At 33.6% G+C, this 23,575-nt stretch overlaps 3 protein-coding genes across 6 annotated transcripts in view; all 3 read left to right on the forward strand.

Moving 5' to 3' along the window:
* Positions 1-610, forward strand: part of LOC137487223 (lysosomal thioesterase PPT2) — a 3,804-nt gene extending 3,194 nt beyond the window's left edge. Inside the window, exon 9 of the mRNA XM_087284482.1 lies at positions 336-610. Coding sequence (XP_087140608.1) covers positions 336-479 — 144 coding nt within the window. The 3' untranslated portion in view covers positions 480-610. The remainder of the gene's footprint in view (positions 1-335) is intronic.
* A 1,385-nt stretch (positions 611-1,995) lies between these two features.
* ppt2a.1 (palmitoyl-protein thioesterase 2a, tandem duplicate 1) lies at positions 1,996-6,485 on the forward strand. The gene is made up of 9 exons (NM_200684.2): positions 1,996-2,448; positions 2,538-2,699; positions 3,206-3,359; positions 3,895-3,990; positions 4,080-4,187; positions 4,257-4,340; positions 5,563-5,647; positions 5,974-6,028; positions 6,176-6,485. Exons 2-9 carry the CDS (start codon positions 2,550-2,552, stop codon positions 6,317-6,319), a joined length of 876 nt encoding a protein of 291 aa, NP_956978.2. The 5' UTR covers positions 1,996-2,448; positions 2,538-2,549; the 3' UTR covers positions 6,320-6,485.
* A 3,177-nt stretch (positions 6,486-9,662) lies between these two features.
* Positions 9,663-23,328, forward strand: ppt2a.2 (palmitoyl-protein thioesterase 2a, tandem duplicate 2). Of its 4 annotated transcripts, none has more exons than NM_200166.2 (9): positions 9,663-9,758; positions 9,855-10,023; positions 12,755-12,908; positions 13,857-13,952; positions 18,856-18,963; positions 19,055-19,138; positions 19,275-19,359; positions 22,826-22,880; positions 23,059-23,328. In NM_200166.2, exons 2-9 carry the CDS (start codon positions 9,874-9,876, stop codon positions 23,200-23,202), a joined length of 876 nt encoding a protein of 291 aa, NP_956460.2. In that variant the 5' UTR covers positions 9,663-9,758; positions 9,855-9,873; the 3' UTR covers positions 23,203-23,328. The 4 variants fall into 4 exon arrangements, with proteins under 4 accessions (NP_956460.2, XP_087138655.1, XP_087138656.1 ...); XM_087282529.1 differs by having other exon boundaries at positions 9,692-9,758; positions 22,826-22,884; positions 23,059-23,327; XM_087282530.1 differs by having other exon boundaries at positions 9,692-9,741; positions 22,826-22,884; positions 23,059-23,327.
* The last annotated feature ends 247 nt before the right edge of the window (positions 23,329-23,575 follow it).

Raw genomic sequence — 23,575 nt, forward strand, 5'->3', positions numbered from 1 at the left:
TGTGCTAAATGTCGGCTACCTGTTCTTAATCATTTGCAAAGATGTACTTAGACATTTGCAATTTGATTAAATGAATGAGAAACTCAAGTCTGTTGTAGTAAACAATGGCCAAGTGGTTTGGAGGTTTGTCCATGTTGTTTTGAAAATGTAATTCCTGTTTCAAGAAATGAGCCAAACCAATAGAGAAAAACTGTATATTGCTTAAAGACATCCATAATATTCTCTTGTTTTACTCTGGTCATTTTGAAGGATGCATTACAAGTTTAGCTTGTTCGTGCTTCACATTTTGCTGATCCTGTTTGATTTTTATCCTAACTATTTCACCCTCTCTCCAGTTTTATGTGAATGATGCCTTTGGCCTGAAAACACTGAACCGAAGAGAAGCCATTGTGAAGTGTATCGTCCCTGGTGTTAAACATAATGCCTGGCCTAAAAACCACAAAATCTACAAGAAATGCATTGAAAAGTGGCTCACGTAATCTACAGAAAGGAAACAAAACGTCTCCCTTCACAAGAGGAAGCGCTAGTGATTGTTCTCCTACTGATCCATCAGATTGTGTCATTATATAATATTCATTTACACCTGATAATAAATTGATTGTGAAATGAAGCTGTTTTCTGTTTGTGTAAAATCCGTTTAAAGGCATGTCAGTCCACCACAACTGATTTATTTATATCATATCATCTTTATTTAAAAGTTCAGAAATTTGTAATGGCTTCATCAATTTATACAGCTATTCAAAGATTGTGGGTAAAAAAAACCTAGAAGTTAATACTTCTTACACATGAATGCATTACATTTATTTAAGTGACTTTAACGCATAGTTATACAGTAAAAGTCTATTTCACTTAAAAGGTCTCAAACTAATTGCATAATTTCCAAAATATATGAAGTAGCAAAGCTGGAGTGCCAGTAATGTATAAGGACTAAAGTTAAAAGAAATCTAAGAAATAAAATTTAAAACGTCAATAGATCCTCAAATTCAGGTCAAATCAGAATAACACAATTTTCATGTTAAAAAAAAAAAGGGAGACAGATTTTTTTTTTAAAATGCCTTTAATTTATTTACTCTAATTGCAAAAAAACCTTAAGTATTGATTGTCTCCGTTTTTTTGTGTAATATTTACACGCATGAAATCCTCTGGTCTGTTTTATAAAGGAGATAAAAAACTAGAAATGACTAATTAAAAACTCTAAAATGAAAATGCAATTTCTATATAGGAAAACTAATTAGTATTCTTTCATAGTGGACCTAAATTAAGTGCTATATATATATATATATATATATATATATATATATATATATATATATATATATATATATATATATATATATATATAGAATAAAATGAAGAGTGAGTCGTACTGTTTAATTTGAGTCTAAATTGGAAAACGTGTTCACTGTACAGTAAAGCAGATGACCAACTTGAACTTCATATTTAAAATATATATAAGTAAAATACATGAAACGTTCTGAGTGAAAGCCACTGATCTAACGTTATCATTATAAATGGTAACAGCAGGTTAACACTACACATTTTTGTTTTTATTTATTTTGACGTGCTTTGGAGACTTGTACCTGTAATTGTGAAACATTTTAATAAAATTAAACGCACATTGTGCACGCGGTTTTATAATTCATAGACGTAACAATTTGATATTTTCACATTCGAATCGTTAAACGCTGGTTGCGAGTTTCATGTCAAAATAAAAGTCACAAAACAAAAACAACCAAATGTAGCCTGGGACACAAAATCGTGTAGAAATGTAACTGGGTCTAATTTTGTTTTGCTTTGTAAACTGGGTTGGTATTTCCAATAATTCGGACATGGAATAATAACATATCGTGGCAAATTACACATAATCGACCTGGTAGATTTTTCATTAGATTTATCGGTCACGTGACCGATGTTTTTCGTTTATTTCCCTCTCCAGTTTGATCAAATTAAATCGTTGTGTATTTTCAAAAAATTATAATAGTAATACAATAAATAAAAATGTTTGAGGCCCGAGTATGTTTACCACAAGTGTTTGTTTTTCTCATTTCTGAACTCTTATAATTTATTTTAATCAATTGCGATTCAAAACAAAAGTTCAACATGAAGCGAGAAAATTACCACATTTTATTGATATTTATATCGCATGCACTATAATAAATAGCCCTATGTTAAATATAGGTTTGAATGACAAAGTTACATTTGATAACAGCAACAAGGAATTCAAGTCTATAAAGTTGTTGGACGTCTTTCTCGGCACTCTTAATCAAAAACAAAAACAGTAAAATATTATCTTAAATAATGTGAAATGTTTGCGTTTCACTCGCGTTTCTGTCACATCAAAAGAACGATAAAGGAAGCGGCCTATAAAAGCATCACCTCGTGGCAAAACATCATCTGAGGAACAAATTACAACTGTATCAAAGCGTCTGAGGTGGAGCGTCTTATAAGGTCAGTCTTGTCTATTTGGATGCCTTATATATATTTTGATCAGTTAAACATATACAATAAACATATAAATGTTTGATTTCATGTTATAGGCTGTTGTGGCGATGACTGACAGCAGTAGACCATGTGTTTTCATCTGGGCTGTGTTGCTGCTGCTGCCCACAGTCATCATGGCGTACAGGCCAGTGATTCTTGTTCACGGGCTGTTTGGTGGACCTGAACAAATGGAGATGTTAAAGAAATATATTAAACGGGTAAGAATCTCGTATTTATTTCCACCCCTGTTATTATTAACTTCAATTTTTCACCTTTATTGTTCATCCTTGCATGTGCAAAACGATTTCGTTTGTGTGGTGCTCACACAGAATTGACTTAATTGTGTTTATAGACCATTTCAATGTGGTCATGTTATTGGCACATGAACATGTCCTGCTCGTTTTCAAACCATTTCGTAACTGTAAAAAGATGCAATTCAACCATTACTTTGTTAAAACGGCTGTCAAGGCATTATTTATTAATATGTGGACCTTTTTGGATTCTCAGAAGCTATGGAAATGAAATATGTAATCGAGGAAACCCTTTAGGACCATTGCTATTGTTTACATCCCTAAAATGGTCTATAGAGTTATTTACTTATTTATTTGCTTGAAATATTTTGGTCCATTTGCATTTATTTGATCAAAATCTTAACTTAAATACTTTGTTCAGTACATTACATCGCTCTTTCATCTAGAATAAAACTCTCCAACTTCTGTTTCAGTCTCATCCAGGTACCAGTGTGACTGCAATATCTCTGTATGACGACAATGCCAGTTCAAAGCCAATGTGGGAACAGGTGGATGGATTTCGTGAGGCCATCAGACCCATCATGGATAGAGCTAAAGACGGCGTCCATCTCATCTGCTACTCACAAGGTAAAATGGCCAACAGGGGTGGACTTGGTGATTTTGAGTGTCGTAAACCACTCCAAGGTATGGGGCCCAAGCATTGAAACTCAAAACGTTCTCTTTTTATATATACTTGTTGTATTTGGGTTGTAAATAAGCTGCATGTTAAAAATTTACTTCAAGTATAACCCTTTATCTTCTTAATATAAAATTTAATTCACATGTATAGTTAATTAGCCATATTTATGGTTAACTTTAATATCCGCATGTGAAGTACAGGAGTGCTGCACTATTCATGAGAGCCTCCAGTTTTAAAAGGAATAAGATTATGTATTGTATATTATAATAAGATAAAAATTTTAATAGTTATTGACATTTTACAACATGACAACATGTACTCAAGAAGGCTGTTTTATTTATTTGTATATATATATTTTTGAAGGCCGTAATGGTTGCATTGCAGTTTTGATTAACTTTTTTAGAATATTTTTTTGGTACATTTTATTTAATTAAAGTAGACTTGATATAACCGCGATGGAAATCTTCCAAACTCCTTTCACAGGTGGTTTGATATGCCGAGGAGTTCTTGCTACCCTTCCTCATCACAATGTTCACTCTGTGATATTCCTGTCTTCACCACTAGCTGGCCAGTATGGAGGTCAGTGATGTTCACACCACAATATTTCTTCTCATTCAAGAAATGAGACATCATGCACATACATGAGTGCTTTCTCCATGCTCTTACAGATTCAAATTACATCAGCAAGTTTTTCCCTTCGTTTGTCAAGTCAACACTGTACAATGCTTGTTATACTACACGAGGACAACAAATATCAAGCTGTAGCTACTGGAAAGGTATGTAGCAGCCTGATCATTGCTCAGTCTGCTTTTTAATTGCATTGAATCAGTTGCTTTGTCTTGTAGATCCTCATCAAATTGAAAAATACTTGAAGTACAGCGTCTTTCTGGCCCCGCTGAATGGAGAAGTAGAAACCGTCCACACACAAGGTAATTAAAGAACTGGTTTACGCTAAAAATCGATTGAGTTAATACAGGGGTGCCCAAACTCTGTCCTAGATGGCCGGTGTCCTGCAAAGATTGGTTCCAACCTCAATCAGACACCCCTGGACTAGCTAATCAAGCTTTTACTAGGCTTACTAGAAACATTCTTGCAGGTTTGTTGAGGCAAGTTGAAGCTAAAATTTGCAGGACACCAGCCCTCCAGGACTGAGTTTGGACACCCCTGAGTAAATGTATTAATGGGGCAGTGTGTAAGATTGACACCCAGTGGCTGAAGTAGGTACTGCAGCTCAAATTCATAACACTTTTCACCCAACCACTTCTCTGACAACGCTACACAAAAGCAGATTGCTGAATTGACAACACCAACCTAAGAGTTTCTGACTATTGACCCTACAATGTAACTACATCCTATGTTAAAGCAGTTTTTGTTCTAAACTTTAAATGAAATTTCTATTTTTAGAAATGGTTTCCACTTATCACTGCTAAACAGCAAACTATGATCGTCTCTGGTACGAAATGTCCCCCCCCATCTCTTATTATTAACCTTACCATTTTGTTGGAGAATTTAATGTTTCTATCATGTGTAGACTGTCAAATAGCTTGTTACTGGAATCTTGTGCATTATTAGGACACTGTTTTATTATGTATGCTGTTCGGCTCATGCTTGCTTGCATTTGTAATTTATGTTATTTGTTACTTAACCTAATCTGGATTTTAATAACTCTGAATCTATGTCTTGTTTTGGAGGCTGCTGCTGTCCTCCAGAGGCTGTGTTTTCAGGCCATGGCCGTATACATTTTGAGTCTTAAACTGAAGTCAAATGTGGTGCGTTTTGCAACAGGGCAACCAGGGGTGCAGAAAAATAAGTGCATAAACTGGCAGTGGGCTCGTTATAGACCAATACAAAGACAGACTTTCTGACACTAACCACACTTTTCTTTTCTTTTTTTTTTTGTATGTATGTTCACTTGGCATGTTTCTTAAATATCTGCAAATGTTTTTTTTTTATGTTTCAGTAAAGTCAATCTTACATGAAGCGGCCGTTTTAGCTATTTTAATTTTGTGGCGACCCAGTCTTAAGACTATCTGTAGCTGGAGTTTGTGCAAGTCGGATGACAGTTTTTGCTTTTGTGTGGGTTTGTATCTACTTTCAGTTCTGTTGCCTTGACTTGTATTTTTGTGTGTGTGTTTCTCTGTTCTCTTGCAGCGTGGCGCAAAAATTTTCTGCGCATAAAGACCATGGTGTTGCTCGGCGGACCAGATGATGGCACTATTAAACCATGGCAATCAAGGTCTCTACAAAAGCACCCAAAGTTTACCCAAACCTCTTTCACACGTTTAAACCCAGACCTTCTCTTTCCAAATTATCATTGAAAGTCCCTAAATCTTTCTATTAAGAGAAATCATACTGTAAATATCAGTTCTGGTTAATATTTCAACAAAGATTTAAATGGTTCATTATTATTAGTTTTAATTGTCCTGGCAGTGAGCCAAAGGTCGCCAGGACTGTTTTTAAGGGTCAATCTTTTTTTTTTTTTTTTTTTTTTTTTTATAAAGGTCTTGCTGGATTTGTTTGTTTTTAAATAATTTTTTTCTCTCTCTCTGTGTGTGTTCACAGTATGTTTGGGTTTTACAACCGCAATGAAAAGGTGATTGATATGGAACATCAAGATGTAAGTGAATGCATTGTATTCTTCTCAGCATTTATTATTAAGACCTCTACAATATTCTCATCTTGTTTAAGATCCATTTATTAGTTTAATTTATACTATTTGCTGGTGCTGTTGATTTTTATCCTAACAATTTCCCCCTCTCTCCAGTATTATATTAGTGATTCCTTTGGCCTAAAAACACTGAACCGACGAAAAGCCATTGTGAAGTGTATCATCCCTGATGTTCACCATGATGCCTGGCCGACAGACTACAAAATCTACAAGAAATGCATAGAAAAGTGGCTCACGTAATCTACAGAAGGAAAACAAAAAACATTTTCCTTCACAAGCAAAAGAACAATCCTAAATGCAATCATGTTCTGATTTAGATTATGATTGTACTCTTATTGATCCATCAGATTGTTTGTCAGAATGTAAGATTCCTTTACACCTGGTAATAAATTGATTGTGAAATGGAGTGGTTTACTGGTTGTGTCAAATCAGTTTAAAGTTGTCATGTCAGTCAGGCACAACTGATTCATTTACAAGCAAGTGTACTGGTCTACATTTTTAAAAGGTCAAAATCTGAATTTTTATTAAGGTTCAAGCTCTAGAACAATTGATGTTGCATAACATGTTTTTAAACATGCATCACAAGTCAACACTATTTATTTGTCTTTTAATAAAGTGGCATTTGCATTCAAAACACAATGTAAATGTGGCGGAAGAATTTTAACAGAAGTGCATGTTTGGACAAAACACAAAGGTAGGCCAATTGTATCTGGATGCAGCCAAAATGATGCAAGCTGAGACTGCATATCTCAGAGATGCAATGTCAGGCACAATGCACTCAATGGAGCTTGTGATGTCACTGTGATGGGTAAGGATAGGTGAGCGCATTAAAAAGCACTGCATGCAGGCCAACTGCACCAGGTCTGCAGCCAGACCTCGCTCCAAACAAAGTGAAAAATACTAAAGGTGTGTAATGAAAACTTAAGGTGTTTGTAGTTTTGTGGTCCTAATTTCTGTATTTAGTGGATGCTGCAATTCAAAATGTCTGTTTCATTTTATAGTGGCGTTTCACATTTCCACTCCAATTTACAACTCCAAATGTCTCATTATAAGTCAAGCAGAAAGGCATTGTGCTGGCTTATTTTCTTTATTTAAAAGTTGAGATGTTTCGAATAGCTGCATGCTTTTAATAAACTATTCAAAGTTTGGGGGTAATAAAGCAACTAGAAGTTTAATGCTGTTTACAAATGATTGCATTTAATTTATTCAAGTGACTATAACATGAAAGTCTATTTCACTAAATGATGTTCTTTTGAGCATTTGCATTCATCAAAGGGCCTTGAAAAAAAATTGGATAATTTCCAAACTATATAAAGTAGCAAAGCTGGAGTAATAATTGCTGAGAATTTAATCAGTTGAATGAAATCTTAAAAATCAATAGATCCTCCAGAAAGCAGGTCAGATAAGGAAGGGGGCGATAAACCATAACAATTTTCAATGTTCATGTAAAAAGAAAAAAATGTAGCCGCAGTTCAGCTTTGAACAAAAGGAGCAGAGAATGTTTAATGAATTTCTGTTGTCTGCTTTCTGTTAACTGGTTTAATACTATGGACATGGAATAATAACTTATTGTGAAAAGTAAAATCCAGTTTGGTGACTTAAATTACGCGAACGATGTTATTTTTAAAAAAAATTATTATGCAAGAAAGCATTACAAAGATAAAAAGGTTACATAAATAAAATTCCAGCAAATTCAACAAGTTTAAATGATTTACACCAAGAAAGAGTTTTACATGCAATTAATTTTCAGTCTTTTAAAGAGTTTACATGTAAATCAAAGTCCTTTCTGAAAACAAAAAAGTAGGGGTGTTTCTTTGAAAATTTACATTTATGGATGTAAAATGTTGGCAAAAAAAACAACAAAACAAAACAATAAATTAGTAATAGATTTCCACTGAGAAGAATCTAAGTTCAAAGAGTAACCAAAGAATACAATTTTTTTGGGAAATACAAAAGTTTGGAAATGAGAATTGTTTAATGAAATTGGAAAAGTCAACCCAAAACACTTTACAGTAAGTGCACTCCCAAAATAAATGATTTAGTGTTTCATCATATTGAGTACAAAAGGAGCATTTAGGGGAAATATTGTTATCAAATTTAGCTAGTTTTGTATTTATCGGGTAGCAATTATGAATGATTTTGATAGAGACCTCGACAGCTTTATTAGATAAAAATACCCCCCCCCCCCCCCCCCCGATGAAGCCAAAACTGTTGCCAATCATCAAATATATTATTTCAATATATTATTTCAAAAACTTATGCAAACAGGTAAAGAGATCCGAGAGAGAGAGAATTATTAATAACCAAGCGAATGTCTGTGTTTGACAGAACTGAGAAGAGTTTTTTCAACAAAATGGTTTGTGTTGTCAAAAATAAAATAATTAAATACAATAAAATAATAAATAAAGAACCTTTGGGGCCAGACTTGACTAAAGGTATAACACAATCTTTGATTGCACCAAAAACTGTCATATTCTTTGAGGGGAACAGGAAATAAAAACCAATGCATACATTTTTCAAATGTAACAGAGACTCCACAGTCGTCTAAGATCTGACCACGTGAGCGATGCTAGTTTTTTCCAGCGCAGACGGAACAGGCATGAACGACGACATCAGAACGTTCGCTCAAAATTTCCCTTTGGGGTTTTACAATGGGATTTTCTCAATTTTTGATTAAAATAACTATCAGTTGGGTATTTAAAGATAATACTACATAAAGATAATAATAAAGGTATACTTACAAATATTTTAGAAATGTTTCGTTTGGGTATTTAGTTCTGAAAGTTATGTTTTAGTCATGTTTCTACCAAATCATGAGATTTAAATCATACATATTTTGAGGTACGCGATTATGTACGATTGCTACACGAGGCAAAAGTAATGTCTATTTCTCTCACTCGTTTAATTTTTTCTGTAAAGATTTAAAAAATATTTTATAATTCCTAGACGTCCACAAGAGCCTATATAAAACCTCTCTAATAATGAAAAAAATGATCTACAGTCTATCATATATATATATATATATATATATATATATATATATATATATATATATATATATATATATATATAAAATGTAGTATTGTATTAGTATAGTATTGTTGTTTAATGTATTTTCTGCATCATTATTTGTATGAATGTTACATATGTTACAATATAATCCTCTATGCTTGTCAGTTATGCTTCAATAATAAAAAAAACCGATTGCTGTCAAAATAAAAGTCCAAATGTACGCGTGAGCACTCTGTTCTTTTTGCAATCTCATCATCATATTTTCCCCACAGCTATCTATACCGCATGTACTTAGTGAAGTTAAAACATAGTAAAGCACGTGAATAAACCATAGGTATATATAATTACATAATTATCTATATTTTGCAAAACAAACAAACAAACAAAATTGTATTTATTGAAACGATGTGGGCTATTTGTCTATAAAGTTGTTGGAAGTCTTTGTGCGCACTCTTAGTCAATACTAACAAAAAACAGTGAGATATTCTCTTTAATAATGCGAAATGCTTGCGTTTCACTTGCGTTTCTTCTGATTTACCACATCAAGTGGGCAAAAGAGGAAGCGGCCTATAAAAGCATCACCTCAAGTGACAAAACATCACATGCGAGCAACACAGCTGTATCAAAGCGTCTGAAGCCCAAATCTGCAGGTTGAGCGTCTGGCTTGGTTAGTCAGTCTTGTCTTATTGGGTTCATAATATAGTTTTGGCTAATTAAAGTTATTAATACTCAACATATTAAATACATTAATGTTTGATTTCAGGTTATAGGGTGTTGTCGCGATGACTGACGGCTGTAGACCATGTGTTTTCATCTGGGCTGTGCTACTGCTGCTGCCCTCAGTCATCATGGCGTACAGACCAGTGATAATTGTTCACGGGCTATTAGATGGACCTGCACAGTTTAAGGTGTTGACGAATTTTATTAACGAGGTAAGGATTTATTTTGTTGATTTTGTTTTACCGTTGTCATTATGTTTACTTTTAGTTTTATTTGTGTGTGTGTGTGTGTGTGTGTGTGTGTGTGTGTGTGTGTGTGTGTGTGTGTGTGTGTGTGTGTGTGTGTGTACACACATTAGCTATTATATTTGTGCACATCTGCATGAAGTAGACCAACTGTTAATCTAATGTAATGTCAAGCTGAAAATATTTTGGTGCTTTCCAGAAATTGCTTTGTGTGTGTGTGTGTGTTTGTGTGTGTGTGTGTGTGTGTGTGTGTGTGTTTTAGAAACTGACAGGTTTTGGAAAGTGTGGGGTGTGTGTTTTTAAATTTATTTATTTAGGATAAATGCATTTATTTAGTCAAAAATGTGGTGAAAACTGCAATTTTGTGAACTGCTATAAGTACAAATTATTACACAGACTTTACTATACTAAAACAAAGCTTACAGTAGTAAATTTTATCCCTCGGTTCCCCCCACATGTGACCAGTGTAAAGCTGCTGAGTGTACTAAGCACATCTTTTTTGTCCTATGTTCAAATTCTGAGTTTTTGGTTGGAAATATTTCAGTTCTTTGCTAAGGTTTACGATTGTGTTTTACTTCCTGACCCAGTGATGGCACTTCTTTGCTGGTCAGATTTTCTGCAGACACTCAACCTAAATGTACAGTTACCTGTTCAGTATGGCATGATCATAGCTTAGAAAGTTATCCTTTGTTTCTGGAAGAAAAATGTTAGGCCTTTTTGGTTTCTGACTGGCTTCTTGGACTCACCTCCACTGTAATTCTTTCCAAATGTAAAGTTGAAGTCAGAATTATTAGCCCCCTATCTTTTTTTATTATTATTTTTTTTTAAAGATATTTCCCAAATGATGCTTAACAGAGCAGAGGAAATTTTCACTTTGTCTATTAATATTTTATCTTCTGGAGGACGTCTTAATGGTTTTATTTCAGCTAAAATAAAAGCAGTTTTTAATTATTTTATTTTTATTTTTATTTTTTTATAAAACCTTTTCAGGTTGAAATTATTAGCCCCTTTAAGCTATTTTTTTTGATAGTCCACAGAACAAACCATTGTTATACAATAACTTTCCTAATTACCCTAACCTGCCTAGTTAACCTAATTAACCTAGTTAAGCCTTTAAACGTCACTTCAAGCTGTATAGAAGTGTCTTGAAAATATCTAGTCAAATATTATTTACTGTCATCATGGCAAAGATATAATAAATCAGTTATTAGAATATTTAAAATTATAATAGAGTTATTAAAATAATGTTTAAAAATGTGCTAAAAAATCTACTCTCCATTAAACAGAAATTGGGGAAAAAATAAACGGGGCAGCTAATAATTCAGGCGGTTTAATAATTCTGACTTTAACTGTAGATATACTAACTCTGGAACACCATAAAGACTAATAGTGTTGTTTTAATTTCTGAAGATTTGTAAGTTGTTGTTTTTTTCTCTCTCTTTCTCTTTTTACATCTTTACATTGCTTTACCTTTTATAATAGAGTACACAGCATTTTTAAAATGAATATTTTTATCCATTTCTCAGTGAATATAGGCAATGTATTTTGGTGCATTTATACAAAATGGATTTATTAAACAGACATGTGTATTAAAAAAATATTTTAGTCACCGAACATATTTAGAAATGGAAAGATAATACAATTAAATTCACGCAAAATATTGCAAAAACAAATTACAACCTACAATTTTTTTTGTTTGCTTTACTTTTTTTATTTATTTTTTATTTTTTTCCTCTTTTAAAAAAATTTTTTTATTAATTTTTTTAATTTGTATTTAATATTTTTCTTTAACATGTACATTTGGGTGTACTAGTTTTTGGACCGCTATCCAGATCCAGATTTGGCTTCAGTACTGACTAATCTAATGTACAGTTTATGCACAAATATAATATTGTCGAGCTTCCTATTAAAGTATGAATTAAAAATTGATTTGTAAGGGGTGTACTTATATACTGTATGCTGAGCACTGTATGTCTTGTATATCGGCAGTTTTTCTTGTTTCAAAATTTTGTATTTTTTTTTACGTTTTGCACAGATTATTATAATTATTGTTTCATAATGAGTTTGATTGAACTGAATAAGCTAAATTAGCCGTAGTTTATGGATGTTTCCTAGTGACTGGATGCAGCAGGAAGGGTATTCGCTGCATTAAATGCTGGATAAGTTGGTGGTTCATTTCGCAGTGGTGACCCCAGAGTAACAAACAGACCGAGCTGAAAAGAAAATGAATGTATATCTACGTATATCGTATGTATAGCTATGAAAAAAATTAGAGACTTTCATTGGTATTTAACAAAGTATTGATTTCTTCACTCTTAATAAATTAAAACCATAGTATTAATTGTGTTGTTCTAAATTCATATAAAAATTCAGAAAAGATGCCCTTTTTAGTTTATGCAACAAAAAAGACCTCCTAAATGATATTAATTTGGAAATTTGGAGCAATTTAATCAGTAGATCACTAAATACAAAATACATTTTACCAAAACATTTATTGATTATTGCTGTAACAAGTTTGAATGAGTAACTTTTGGGTCAAAGCAACTTACAATAAAATGCAGAAAAGACACCTTTAGGAACAGTTGCGTAACCCTTTTTCAGTTGTTTCAGATCTATCTTACAGTTCGCTATATCTAGCACAGTTCTTCTTTTGCATCTGGAATGAAACTCCCTGACTTCTCATTTTACCGTGTTTCAGTCTCATCCAGGTACCAGCGTGACCACAATAGCCCTGTATGACTACACGGCCAGCGTGAAGCCTATGTGGCAACAGGTGGAAGGATTTAAAGAAGCCATCAGTCCCATCATGGAGAGCGCTGTAGATGGCGTCCATCTCATCTGCTTTTCACAAGGTCATCGAAAATCATAACACATAAGCAATGACATAACAGTAAGCTCTTTGTTGTACACCTCACTGGCAAAAGTTTGAAGTCTGTATTAGGTTTTAATGCTGTTTGAAAGACCTCTTATATGCTCACCAAGGCCGTTGATTGAAAGTTGGCAGCACGGTGGCTCAGTGGTTTACACTGTCACCTCACAGCAAGAAACATCGCCAGCTGGCATTTCTGTGTGGAGATTGCATGTTCTCCCCGTATTCATGTGGGTTTCCTCTGGGTGCTCCAGTTTCTTCCACGGTCCAAAGACATGCATTTATTCATTCATTCATTTTCTTGTTGGCTTAGTCCCTTTATTAATCTGGGGTCGCCACAGCGGAATGAACCGCCAACTTATCCAGCAAGTTTTTACACAGCGGGTGCCCTTCCAGCTCTGAAATTCCAATCTCTGGGAAACATACACACATACACACAAGAAACATACACTACGGACAATTTAGCCTACCCAATTCACCTGGAGGAAACCTACGCGAACGCAGGGAGAACATGCAAACTCCACACAGAAACGCCAACTGAGCCGAGGATCGACCCAGCGACCTTCTTGCTGTGAGGCGAACGTGCTACCCACTGCGCCATTGCGTCGCCCCCAAAGACATGCAGTATATGTGAATTAGATAAACTAAATTAGCCGTAGTGTATGAGTGTGTATGGGTGTTTCCCAGTACTGGGTTGCAGCTTGAAGGCCATCCGCTGCATAAAACATATGCTGGAATAGTTGGCGGTTCATTCTGCTGTGACTCCTGATAAATGAATAAATAAAGATGACTATTTATAGCTATTACACAGTGTATTTACTGGCCACTTTATTAGGTACACTTTATTTAATGTGGACTCCATACAACCGAATTCGAAATAATCGTACAATCCTCAAACTTTAACTTCACTCCTTTCATATAATTTTCACAGGTGGTTTGATATGTCGAGGAGTTCTTGCTACCGTTCCTCATCACAATGTTCGCTCTCTGATATTCCTGTCTTCACCACTAGCTGGACAGTATGGAGGTCAGTGACGTACATGCCACAATATTTCTTCTCATTCAAGACACTAAGCCTTTGTAAACGAGGTTTACGATGTGGAAGTACTGCCCCTTTCCTTAAGGCAACATTCGTATATAAAATTCTTCAAGCTGGGGAAAGTGGTTGAGGAGAAATGTTATGTTTTAATTAGGGATGCTTTCTCGATAGACCGGAGATTGTTATCGGCCACGTTTTGATCGGTACTTGCTGATCTCATGAACCAATTGCAAGTGTTTGTGTGCAAGCTGGGTTATACATCCACAGCGCTGCAACGTGTGAGCAATGTTATTTTAATAGTTTTAGTCATTTTTTTTGTAAAGCTGATTCTGACCATTTTATGTATGCAACATCTTAATTTATTCTCTTAGATAAGACGAGATCTCATACATGGAGGGAAAATGCGCTCATGCAATGACAGTTATATAAAGCTTGTGGCATCAGAATCGGTACTTGCTATCGGCTGATCACTATGACAAGGAATCGGTACTCCTTATGGCAAAAGTACACGCATTTATTACTTAAGTAGACGTACAGATAATGTTGGAGTATACAATCAATTCCATGCGTGTTCAAGAAAAAAGGTCAGGAGAGGTTTTTCTTCAATGTCAAAAATCGTAACAATTTATTGGACACAAATGAATAATTCGATTCACAGAATTCTGTTATCCTCAATGCAATGCAAAAGTTACATTAAGGAGGTGCTCAACAACTTTCTTTTCCTGACTCCAACTTTTATAGGCAGCTGATATTAACAGGTGGAGTTTAGTGAAATTCGTAGTTTGTCAATCATTGTTCAGTCCTTTATTGGCCTCACCCCAGACATAAGTCCTCTTTTTCTGCGAATTCTCTGCACAACAATAAAAGCATAAAACTTTTTGTGCTCTGTGTTCATTTTTAGCAACTTTCTTCAGACAGGAAGTTTCTGCAGAGCTGAATTTAATTTTGGACCAGCATTTATCTACTTCTGCAAAAATGTTAATTAGTATTAGCCAACACTCACACACAACAGTAGAAGTTCAGTGAATATATGACCCTTACATGACCAATACAAATAATTGTTTGATTCAAAGAAAAAGAGACAAAAATAATAAATTGATTCCTATTTTCTAACATTGCTAATGTTTAAAACAACTGTGGTAAAAGTAGAAGTACTGACTACACTTTTGTACTTAAGTAAAAGTAAAAAAGTACCGCCTCAAATGTACAAAAGTAAAGTACCCGTTTCAACCACAGTTCCAAAGACATGCGTATAGTTGAATAATAATTCAACTAAACTGACAGTAGTGTATAAGTGTGTGCGCGTGTGCCTGGGTTTGTTTCCTAGTACTGGGTTGCAGATAGATGCTGGAATTATATTTTTATTCATAAATTTCCCAGTATACTTAGTTTGTTGCTGATAAATATTTGTTAAAAAAATTAATTGAGCACAACAGTATAGCCCTATGTAAAATCAATAGGCAAATTAAAAAGGAATTAAAAAGGAAAATAAATTCTGTATTAGGAAATATGAACTTATCAGAAATAAACCGCAATGCATATTTTTATGAAGTATTTGATCGTTTTAGTACTAAATGTACAAATCTTTACAAAAAAAACAGTCTTTTTGCAGTATTAGAATGAAAGACCAGAGAAAGTCGATGCTGTATGATCAGAAGTGGACAAAAGGCTTAAGCAAAAATGGCCTGTTTTTGAACTGGAATGTGTATCTCTTGTCTACATGTGATCCGAACAAGCAAAGGGTTCCTATTCATGTGTAAACAGGGCAGCATCAATCATTTGCCGTCTCCCTCTGTCACATCTGTGTTTAGTCATCCTAACCTTTCTCATTGTAATCTTCATAAACTAGCCCATGTACGGTGTGCGATAGCCTTAAAAAGACCACGCAGTGCAGCATGCAGGCGCGCAATAAGGAAAAATAGACTGACTGCATTAATACTGTGTTCATATTGCACTATGACAAGAAATAATATAGATCCCACATGAAAACGAAAGTAACGACTGTGGTTTAAAAAATGTAAGGAGAAGAAAGTACCGATATTTGTGTAAAAATGTAAGAAGTAAAAGCAAAAAATTGTCAGAAAAATAAGTAGTGGAGTAAAGTACTGATACCAGAAAAATCTACTCCAGTACAATAACGAAGCATTTGTACTTCGTTACTTCCCATCTTTGTCCATATCGGCTGCAATAATCGTGATCGGAGCATCCCTAGTTTTAATTTAATCATGGTGCTTCTATTTCTATGCACTGTACAATCCAAAAAGTTAAGATAACTCAAAACATTGAGGAAACAGATTGCAACAAACCATTTAAGTATAAAAACTGATCCTAATGAGTACTGTGAACTTAATCCATTTGAGTAAATGAAGCAATTTGAGCACAGCAAAACACAATAAATGAAGAGAACACAAACCAACTGAGTACTGTAATACCCAATAAGGTAAGACAACTCAAATCGTTTGAGGAAACAGATTCCAACAAACCATTACTCTATATGAGCACTGTGAACTTGCTCCATTTAAGCTGAAGTAATGAGGTATTTAAATAACTCATTACCTTCAACACTGTTCAAAACTCTTTTCAAATGAGTATAATTAACTTTCAGTAAATGTTGAGTTTACTACACATTTCATTTGATAAAGTCTACTGTTGGGTTTTACAGTGAGTATCTGGAATTCCCCTTAAGAGATTTTTGAACTTTGAGGGTGTCCGCAGGGTTTTCAAGTCTTAAAATGTCTCATCTCCAAAGCAATTTTTTTATTTTATTTTGAGGCCTTAAAGTCTTAAATCTACTGAAATGTTGTGTTGTAGGTCTTAAATCTTTTTTTTTTATTCAGGTCTTAATATTCCTGTAAATATGTTGCTTTATTCTTCTTCTTCTTCTTCTTAGTATTATTATTATTATTATTATTATTATTATTATTATTATTATTATTATTATTATTATTACTGAAGTCATTGACCGCTATGTTTTTTTCTATTCTTGGTAGAGGCTACAGGGTTTGTAAATGGATATATTTGAAAATTAATAACACAAAATATTTAAAAGTTATTGTTAAACCATCTGTAAGAAATCTTGGTTTTATCCTAGATTCGGAACTTCTATTTGACAAACAGCTAAATACAGTAGTTAAATCTTGTTTTTTTCCAGCTGAGATTATTAGCCAAAGTGAAATGCCTTTTTTTTAACTCTGGTGGAATTCAAGAGTTTAATCCATGCCTTTTATATCATCACGCTTGGACTACTGTCTCAATTTATGTGAGTATTGGCCAATCCTAAATATACCAAGTCCAAAATGCAGCCACTAGGCATCTTACTGGCACTCACAAGTTTGAATGTATTACTCCTATTCTGTGCTCCCTAAATTGGTTGCTGATATGCTTTAGAATTGAGTTCAATTTTTTTATGTATGTTTTTAAGGTACTAAATGGCCAGGCTCTGACTTATCTCTCTAATCTTTTCACTGTTAAAATATCTGGCAGATGTTTAAGGTCATCAAACCAGAAATGCTAGTCGATCGCAGATCTAAATTGAAGGAAAAAGGAGATTGAGCTTTCTCTGTAGTAGGTCCAAAAATGTGGAACGGGTTACCCATGTCCATTAAAATAATTTCCAGTGAATCTTTTTTCAGAGGGAAACTTCAAACTACACCTCCTAGAAAAAGCTTTTAAATTGGGAGAAAACTGATCCTATCTGTGGTCTTGTTGTTTTATCATTGATGCTGTGTGGCATGTTGGATGTATAATATGTTGTTTTATCTGTTGCTATCTATTTTTGATCATTTGCTTTTAGGTTTGTACAGCACAATGGTCAAGAACTGTTGTTTTTTTGCACTTTATAAATAAATAAACTAAATTATAATTGAAAAAAAGTAAATCGTTATTGTATTAAATGTTTTAAATTAACCATTTTTTGATGGGGCAAATTAAAAAATCTTTATTAACAGGGATATTCGAAAAAAAAATCCTTTAGCATTTATCTTTGTATAAGTCTAAAATTTAATTCATAATGGTATTAAAATGTCTTAAATTTAACTTTGTGAACCCTGCGGAAACCCTGAGCTTTGATATGCAACCCTTAACAGAACTCAGTATGGCAGAATCAACAGATACTCATGAATGTAAGAACATAGATACTCATGAATGTAAATAAGATTGTATCTGGAGACCTTGGAACTTTTATTGCAGTGGTGCTCAACCCTGTTCCTGGAGATTGACCTACCTGCAAAGTTCAACTCCAACCCTGATCAAACACACCAGAACCAATCAATTAGGACCTGAACAGCACTTGATAATTACAGGCAGGTGTATTTGATATGGGTTGCAACTGGAATCTGCAGGGAGGTCGATCTTCAGGAACAGGGTTGGTCACACCTGTTCTATTGCATGTCGTCTTGTTTTAAGCCTCCTAGGGCTTGAGTGTCCACATATGTGGACGGCACATTTTGGCTTTTAACTGGCTGTTTAAAATACTTGACTGTTTTATATTTTGTTACAGACATAGTGTCATCCTGCAACTGTTTTGCAGCATATGAAATGTCCAAAACCCTATTTTAATTGTCCAAAATGGGGGAAAATTTTAGGTTTTACTTCCTAATAGTCAAAACATGTTAAAAAAATGTCTATGTTGTATATGCATTAAAAACAGTCAGGATAAAGTGTTTTATGTAAATTCAGACCACGAGTTCACTTATATGGACCTCATATTTCTCTAAAAGTACATCATATCAAAAGATGATACTTAGTTTTATTCTAATTAGGCTCTAATAAGTCCAAATAGCAAAGAGAAATAAAAAAAAATGCATGTAAAAAACACCTTGGGGCTTAAGAGGTTGAGAAACTAGACCTTATACAATTGAATAAATCCCTTTTTCCATTTTATTTTTTACAGATTCAAGTTATTTTAAGCATTTTTTTCCTATATTCATCAAGTCAAGATTGTACCATTTTTGTTATACTTCATTTGGACAAAAGATATCAATCTGCAACTACTGGAATGGTAAGTAGATGTGCAACTTTCGTACAACAATTTGATCACTACTCGCTTTGCATTTCAACAATATGCATCCGTTACTTTGTCTTGTACACAGATCCTCATCAAAGAGAAAGATACTTGAAGAACAGCGTCTTTCTGGCCCCGCTGAATGGGGAAGTAAACCATGATAACTCAACAGGTAATTAAAGAAGACCTGACTCTCTGTAACTGGTGTTTAAGTGCTGCTCGGATGACAGCTTTTGCTTGGCTTGTTTGTGTGCGCACTTTCAGTTCTGTAGTCTTGACTTGTTGTGTTTGCTTCTGTTTTCTTGCAGAGTGGCGAAACCACTTTATGCACATAGAGAAGCTGGTTTTGATCGGCGGACCAGATGATGGCGTAATTACACCATGGCAGTCAAGGTCTCCCCAAATAGCAGCTTAAGTTTACCTGAGAATTATTCACACATTAAACACTTTATAAATACAAAATAGATTTTTCTGATCAATTCATAAAGATGCTTTTCTGCTCATACAAGCCATGTAATTCCAGCTTTTTTTGCCAGTTACATACTACATTAGTACAAAAATGCTTTCGTTTCACCCTCTAGCCAATTTGAGTGATCAGTAGGGAATAATGCACATCTAGCTAGCAGTATAATAAATGGGATAAAATGTAAATCCGGCTGGTTGTTTTCTCAGAATAAAATCACTCTGGATGCTATTCTGTGAAAACAACCAGCTAGATTAACATGTATCCCATTTATTACACTGCTAGTTTCCATAAAAGTAAACTATTAAACCCAAACATTCATCTGAGCTGTAGTAATTTACTAGTTCTTTAATTCTTGAAAGTGTCTCGAATGGCTTGATGCAGACTAGACTAATCAGAATCAAGTATTCAACAGAGCCATGGTGTATTTATTTTTCTCTTTTTTTTTTTTAATAATGTCAGCATTTTGCTTATTATTATTATTATTATTATTATTATTATTATTATGATTAAACCAACAATAACTATGTGATCATTAAGAATTGATATCGCACAACCCTAATAATGTAATAAAATGTCTATAAATTGTGCCCCTCAGAATCTCAAATGATAGTAGTTTATCCAGGCACATTTCGATTACTATTTTAGGAGTACTAATTCAGACATCCCACTGCAGCTACTATATATGAAGAAAGTATTCGGACCCTTCAGGACCAGTGTTGGGGAAAGTTACTTTGGAAAGTAATGCATTACAATATTGAGTAACTAGTTAATTTTTATTGTAAGTAATGCTTTGTGTTACTTTTGCATTACTTTTTTTGGTTTGGCTGAGGCATGATTTTATTTAGAACTTGTTGTTGTTGTTCTGCAATTAACAAGCACGGTATAACCTATACCTTCATTTATATTTAGAAATAAAAATAGGATAATGTTATCTGAGAATTTCCTGACCCCAGAGCTATACATGCTGTATATGGGTAATTCTTCAACTACGGGCACTTTTGTCCTTTGATCATATATCCAAAAATATATATAATTTTGTTCAAATGCCTCTTTCTTTGTCAAACTAACAATAAAACCTACTTTTAAAAAATGTACTAGGTTTCTATTATATTTTTCATATTATTCAACCTACTTCTGGGTGAAAATAACATTTTAAAATATTATTGATATGGTATTTTTTAATGTGTCTTAAGCACTAGTGAAATAATTTACATATTTTATAGTTATTAAAGTGAGACTATTATCAATATTATTTTTATACAAAATATAGCTGTTGCACAGTATCAGTATCATTTCCACCACAACACTGTAATGTCGCTTTAAAAAGTTTGTGTAAAAGATTTAGATGGTTTCTATGAAAATGAATAGTGCCGTCTGAGAACATGTTCAAGATGGAGGGCATTCAACAATAACACTTCAACACTTCCCTAACACTTCAACTTAAAAAATCAAGATAAATATTGCTTGATTAGGAAATGCATTTTTTTCTATGTCATTTCCAAACATGTTGTACCTTCAAAGATGTTTTTAAAAACCAAACAAAATGAAGGTAAATAAGTGTTTTGTATACATGAAAGGCTAGTATCAATTCAAAGCTAATTGGTGAAGCCATCTTTCATTTTTTCGCAATAAACTGTTGAAATGTCATTTCCACCACTGTCATTTCAATCACCTAGCACATTTAAAAAATGTTTATTTAAAAAGTTCTCATCGCACATTAAATGTGTATTCACAATGTATAAGTTCATGCTCAGTCTATTTAATATACAAATTCAGTTTATTTATTTTCTAATAAGCTCTTAACCAAATGATTATACATTTTTAGAGTGTGACAGGTGTACAATTCAGCATACAAGTAATTTATTTCCTTGACAAATGTATAATTATTATATATATTGTGGAAAGATTGGTTAAACTAGATACAAAAATGATCTTGGACAATGATTGACTGCCATTATTTCATTTTGAAATAAAAGCTGTATATTGAGATGTGGTGGAATTGACATTTGTTCAGTTCACAATAAAAAAAAAATGTTTCTCTCATCCAAGTTTGTCCTCCTTAAAGGTCTTAAAACTAGGCAAATTGTTTAAACTTATGAGGACATTTTTGTTAATTTTGAACAAGTTTTCTTTACCACTTCACAAGGCTAAAAGTGCCGGTAGTTAAAGAATGGCCCATATACAGATAATTGAAAGTTTAGAGCAATGCGCTTGCTACTTTTGTACGATTTGTCTTGAGTAAAATCACTGTCCATTGAGACTATATCCCCTTTTCCTTTTCTCCGATGCGTTAAAAATAATGAACCCTCTCTCATTGACTGCGTGATTCATCGCACTAATTTTAATTCAGCAATTTATTTTTAAAAGCTAATCAATTAAATTACTTTACAAAATGCAGTGACAATACTTGAGTTAGTTTGTTACATAGAAAATTTATATTATTATGTAACTCGGGTTACCCCCAACACTGTTCAAGACTTAATACCATGAAGCTGGAAAATCTGTTTAGTTTGTACCAATCCTGGTTTTTAGGTACCATGAAAGCAGATGAATAGCTGCTGCAATTAAGCATTTTATTTTTAATCAAGAAATAAGGCTTTAGATTATCTTAGATTTGAGCCCCTGTATACCAACAAATTATAACCCATACTACAAAAAAATTATTTATTTATTTTTAACAACAAAAGCTTTTCGTCTTGCTAAATAATTTTTTTTTTAATTTTAGTCTTTTCTAAAAATTGTTGGCTGTAAATTGAGCTGACTCCCCCCTGAAGGAGTCAATCCTAGTGTCTTTGTTTGAAGGCACGTGATTTGCTGTTTGCTACTGATGTCCCGCCTTCATGTGCATGCGCTTATTAACTCCAGATCAAAGCCCAAGTAAACCAAGTTGATCATCATCTTTTGTGTTCTGTAGGATCATGATGAATTTGGAGTCCCACTGGACATTGTGATCTTTATAAAACGTATCATTTACCTACAGGATAAGCTGAAATTAAGAATATGATCCTAATAGTTTTCCTAATGCACTGTAGATAGAAAGAAAGCCTAAGAATTAAACAAAATCATACTGAAAACATCTAAATCTGTACTGTAAATGGTTAATAATTCAAAGCAACTTTTAAACTGCTTATTTGATTGTTAAAATGGCTGTGTCAATGGTTTTAAGTTTTGCTACTTGACTATTTTAGGGGGTCCTAAAGGGTTAATCTGTGGCTGTGTAGCAGACTGGAATGAATGTGAGAAATATTTAAAGTGACGTTTGGACTTCAGAAGGTTTATAGGATTATGTGTTGCCTTTTTACAGCACATTTGCCATCTCTAGCTTTCAGATTGTGCATAAAAAAAATCATTTGACAACTTTTTGCACTTTGTTTCTTTTTTTTTTCTGCACAGTATGTTCGGGTTTTATGACGATGATGAAACTGTGATCGATATGGAGTATCAGGATGTAGGTGAATGCATTTATTCTAAACAGCAAATAGTAATATATCTAATTGAAAGACATCATAATATTTTCTTGCTTTTCTCTGGTCATTTTTAAGGATGTGTTATTAGTTTTATTTGTTTATTGTTCATTTTTTGCTAGTGCTGTTTGATTTATGCAAACCATTTCTCCCTTTCTCTAGTATTATGCAAGTGACGCTTTTGGCCTGAAAACACTGAACTCAGAAGGTGCCGTAGAGAAGTGTGTTGTCTCTGGTGTTCAACATACACACTGGCATTCAGACTACAGTGTCTACCAGAAGTGCATAGAAAAGTGGCTCACGTAATATTCAGAAGGAAAGCAGACCATCTTATTTCTCAAGCACAATCGTGTGTGTGTGTGCGTGTGTGTGATGATTGTTCTTATTGATAATCTTAGATGTTCACTTTTGATAATAAATTCAGTAACTGATGTTGTGTTACGGATCTATTTTCTATTAATTTAAGATCAGTTTGAAGTTACTTCGTCATGCCACCAACCAGCATATAACAAAGTTTAAAATGTGTTTGTTTAGTTTCAATTGCAACTATAATATTTATTTGAGATAAATAATTAAAATGGATTTTATTAGCCTATTGAAAGGGGTGTTTTTATTATCAAAGTTTTTATAACTATTTGCAATTATTCTCCTCAATTTCTATTAAACTATGAGGATCAAA

This window comes from Danio rerio, chromosome 15 (genome assembly GCF_052040795.2).
Source record: "Danio rerio strain M-AB ecotype USA chromosome 15, GRCz13ab, whole genome shotgun sequence".
NCBI classification, from domain to species: Eukaryota; Metazoa; Chordata; class Actinopteri; order Cypriniformes; family Danionidae; genus Danio; species Danio rerio.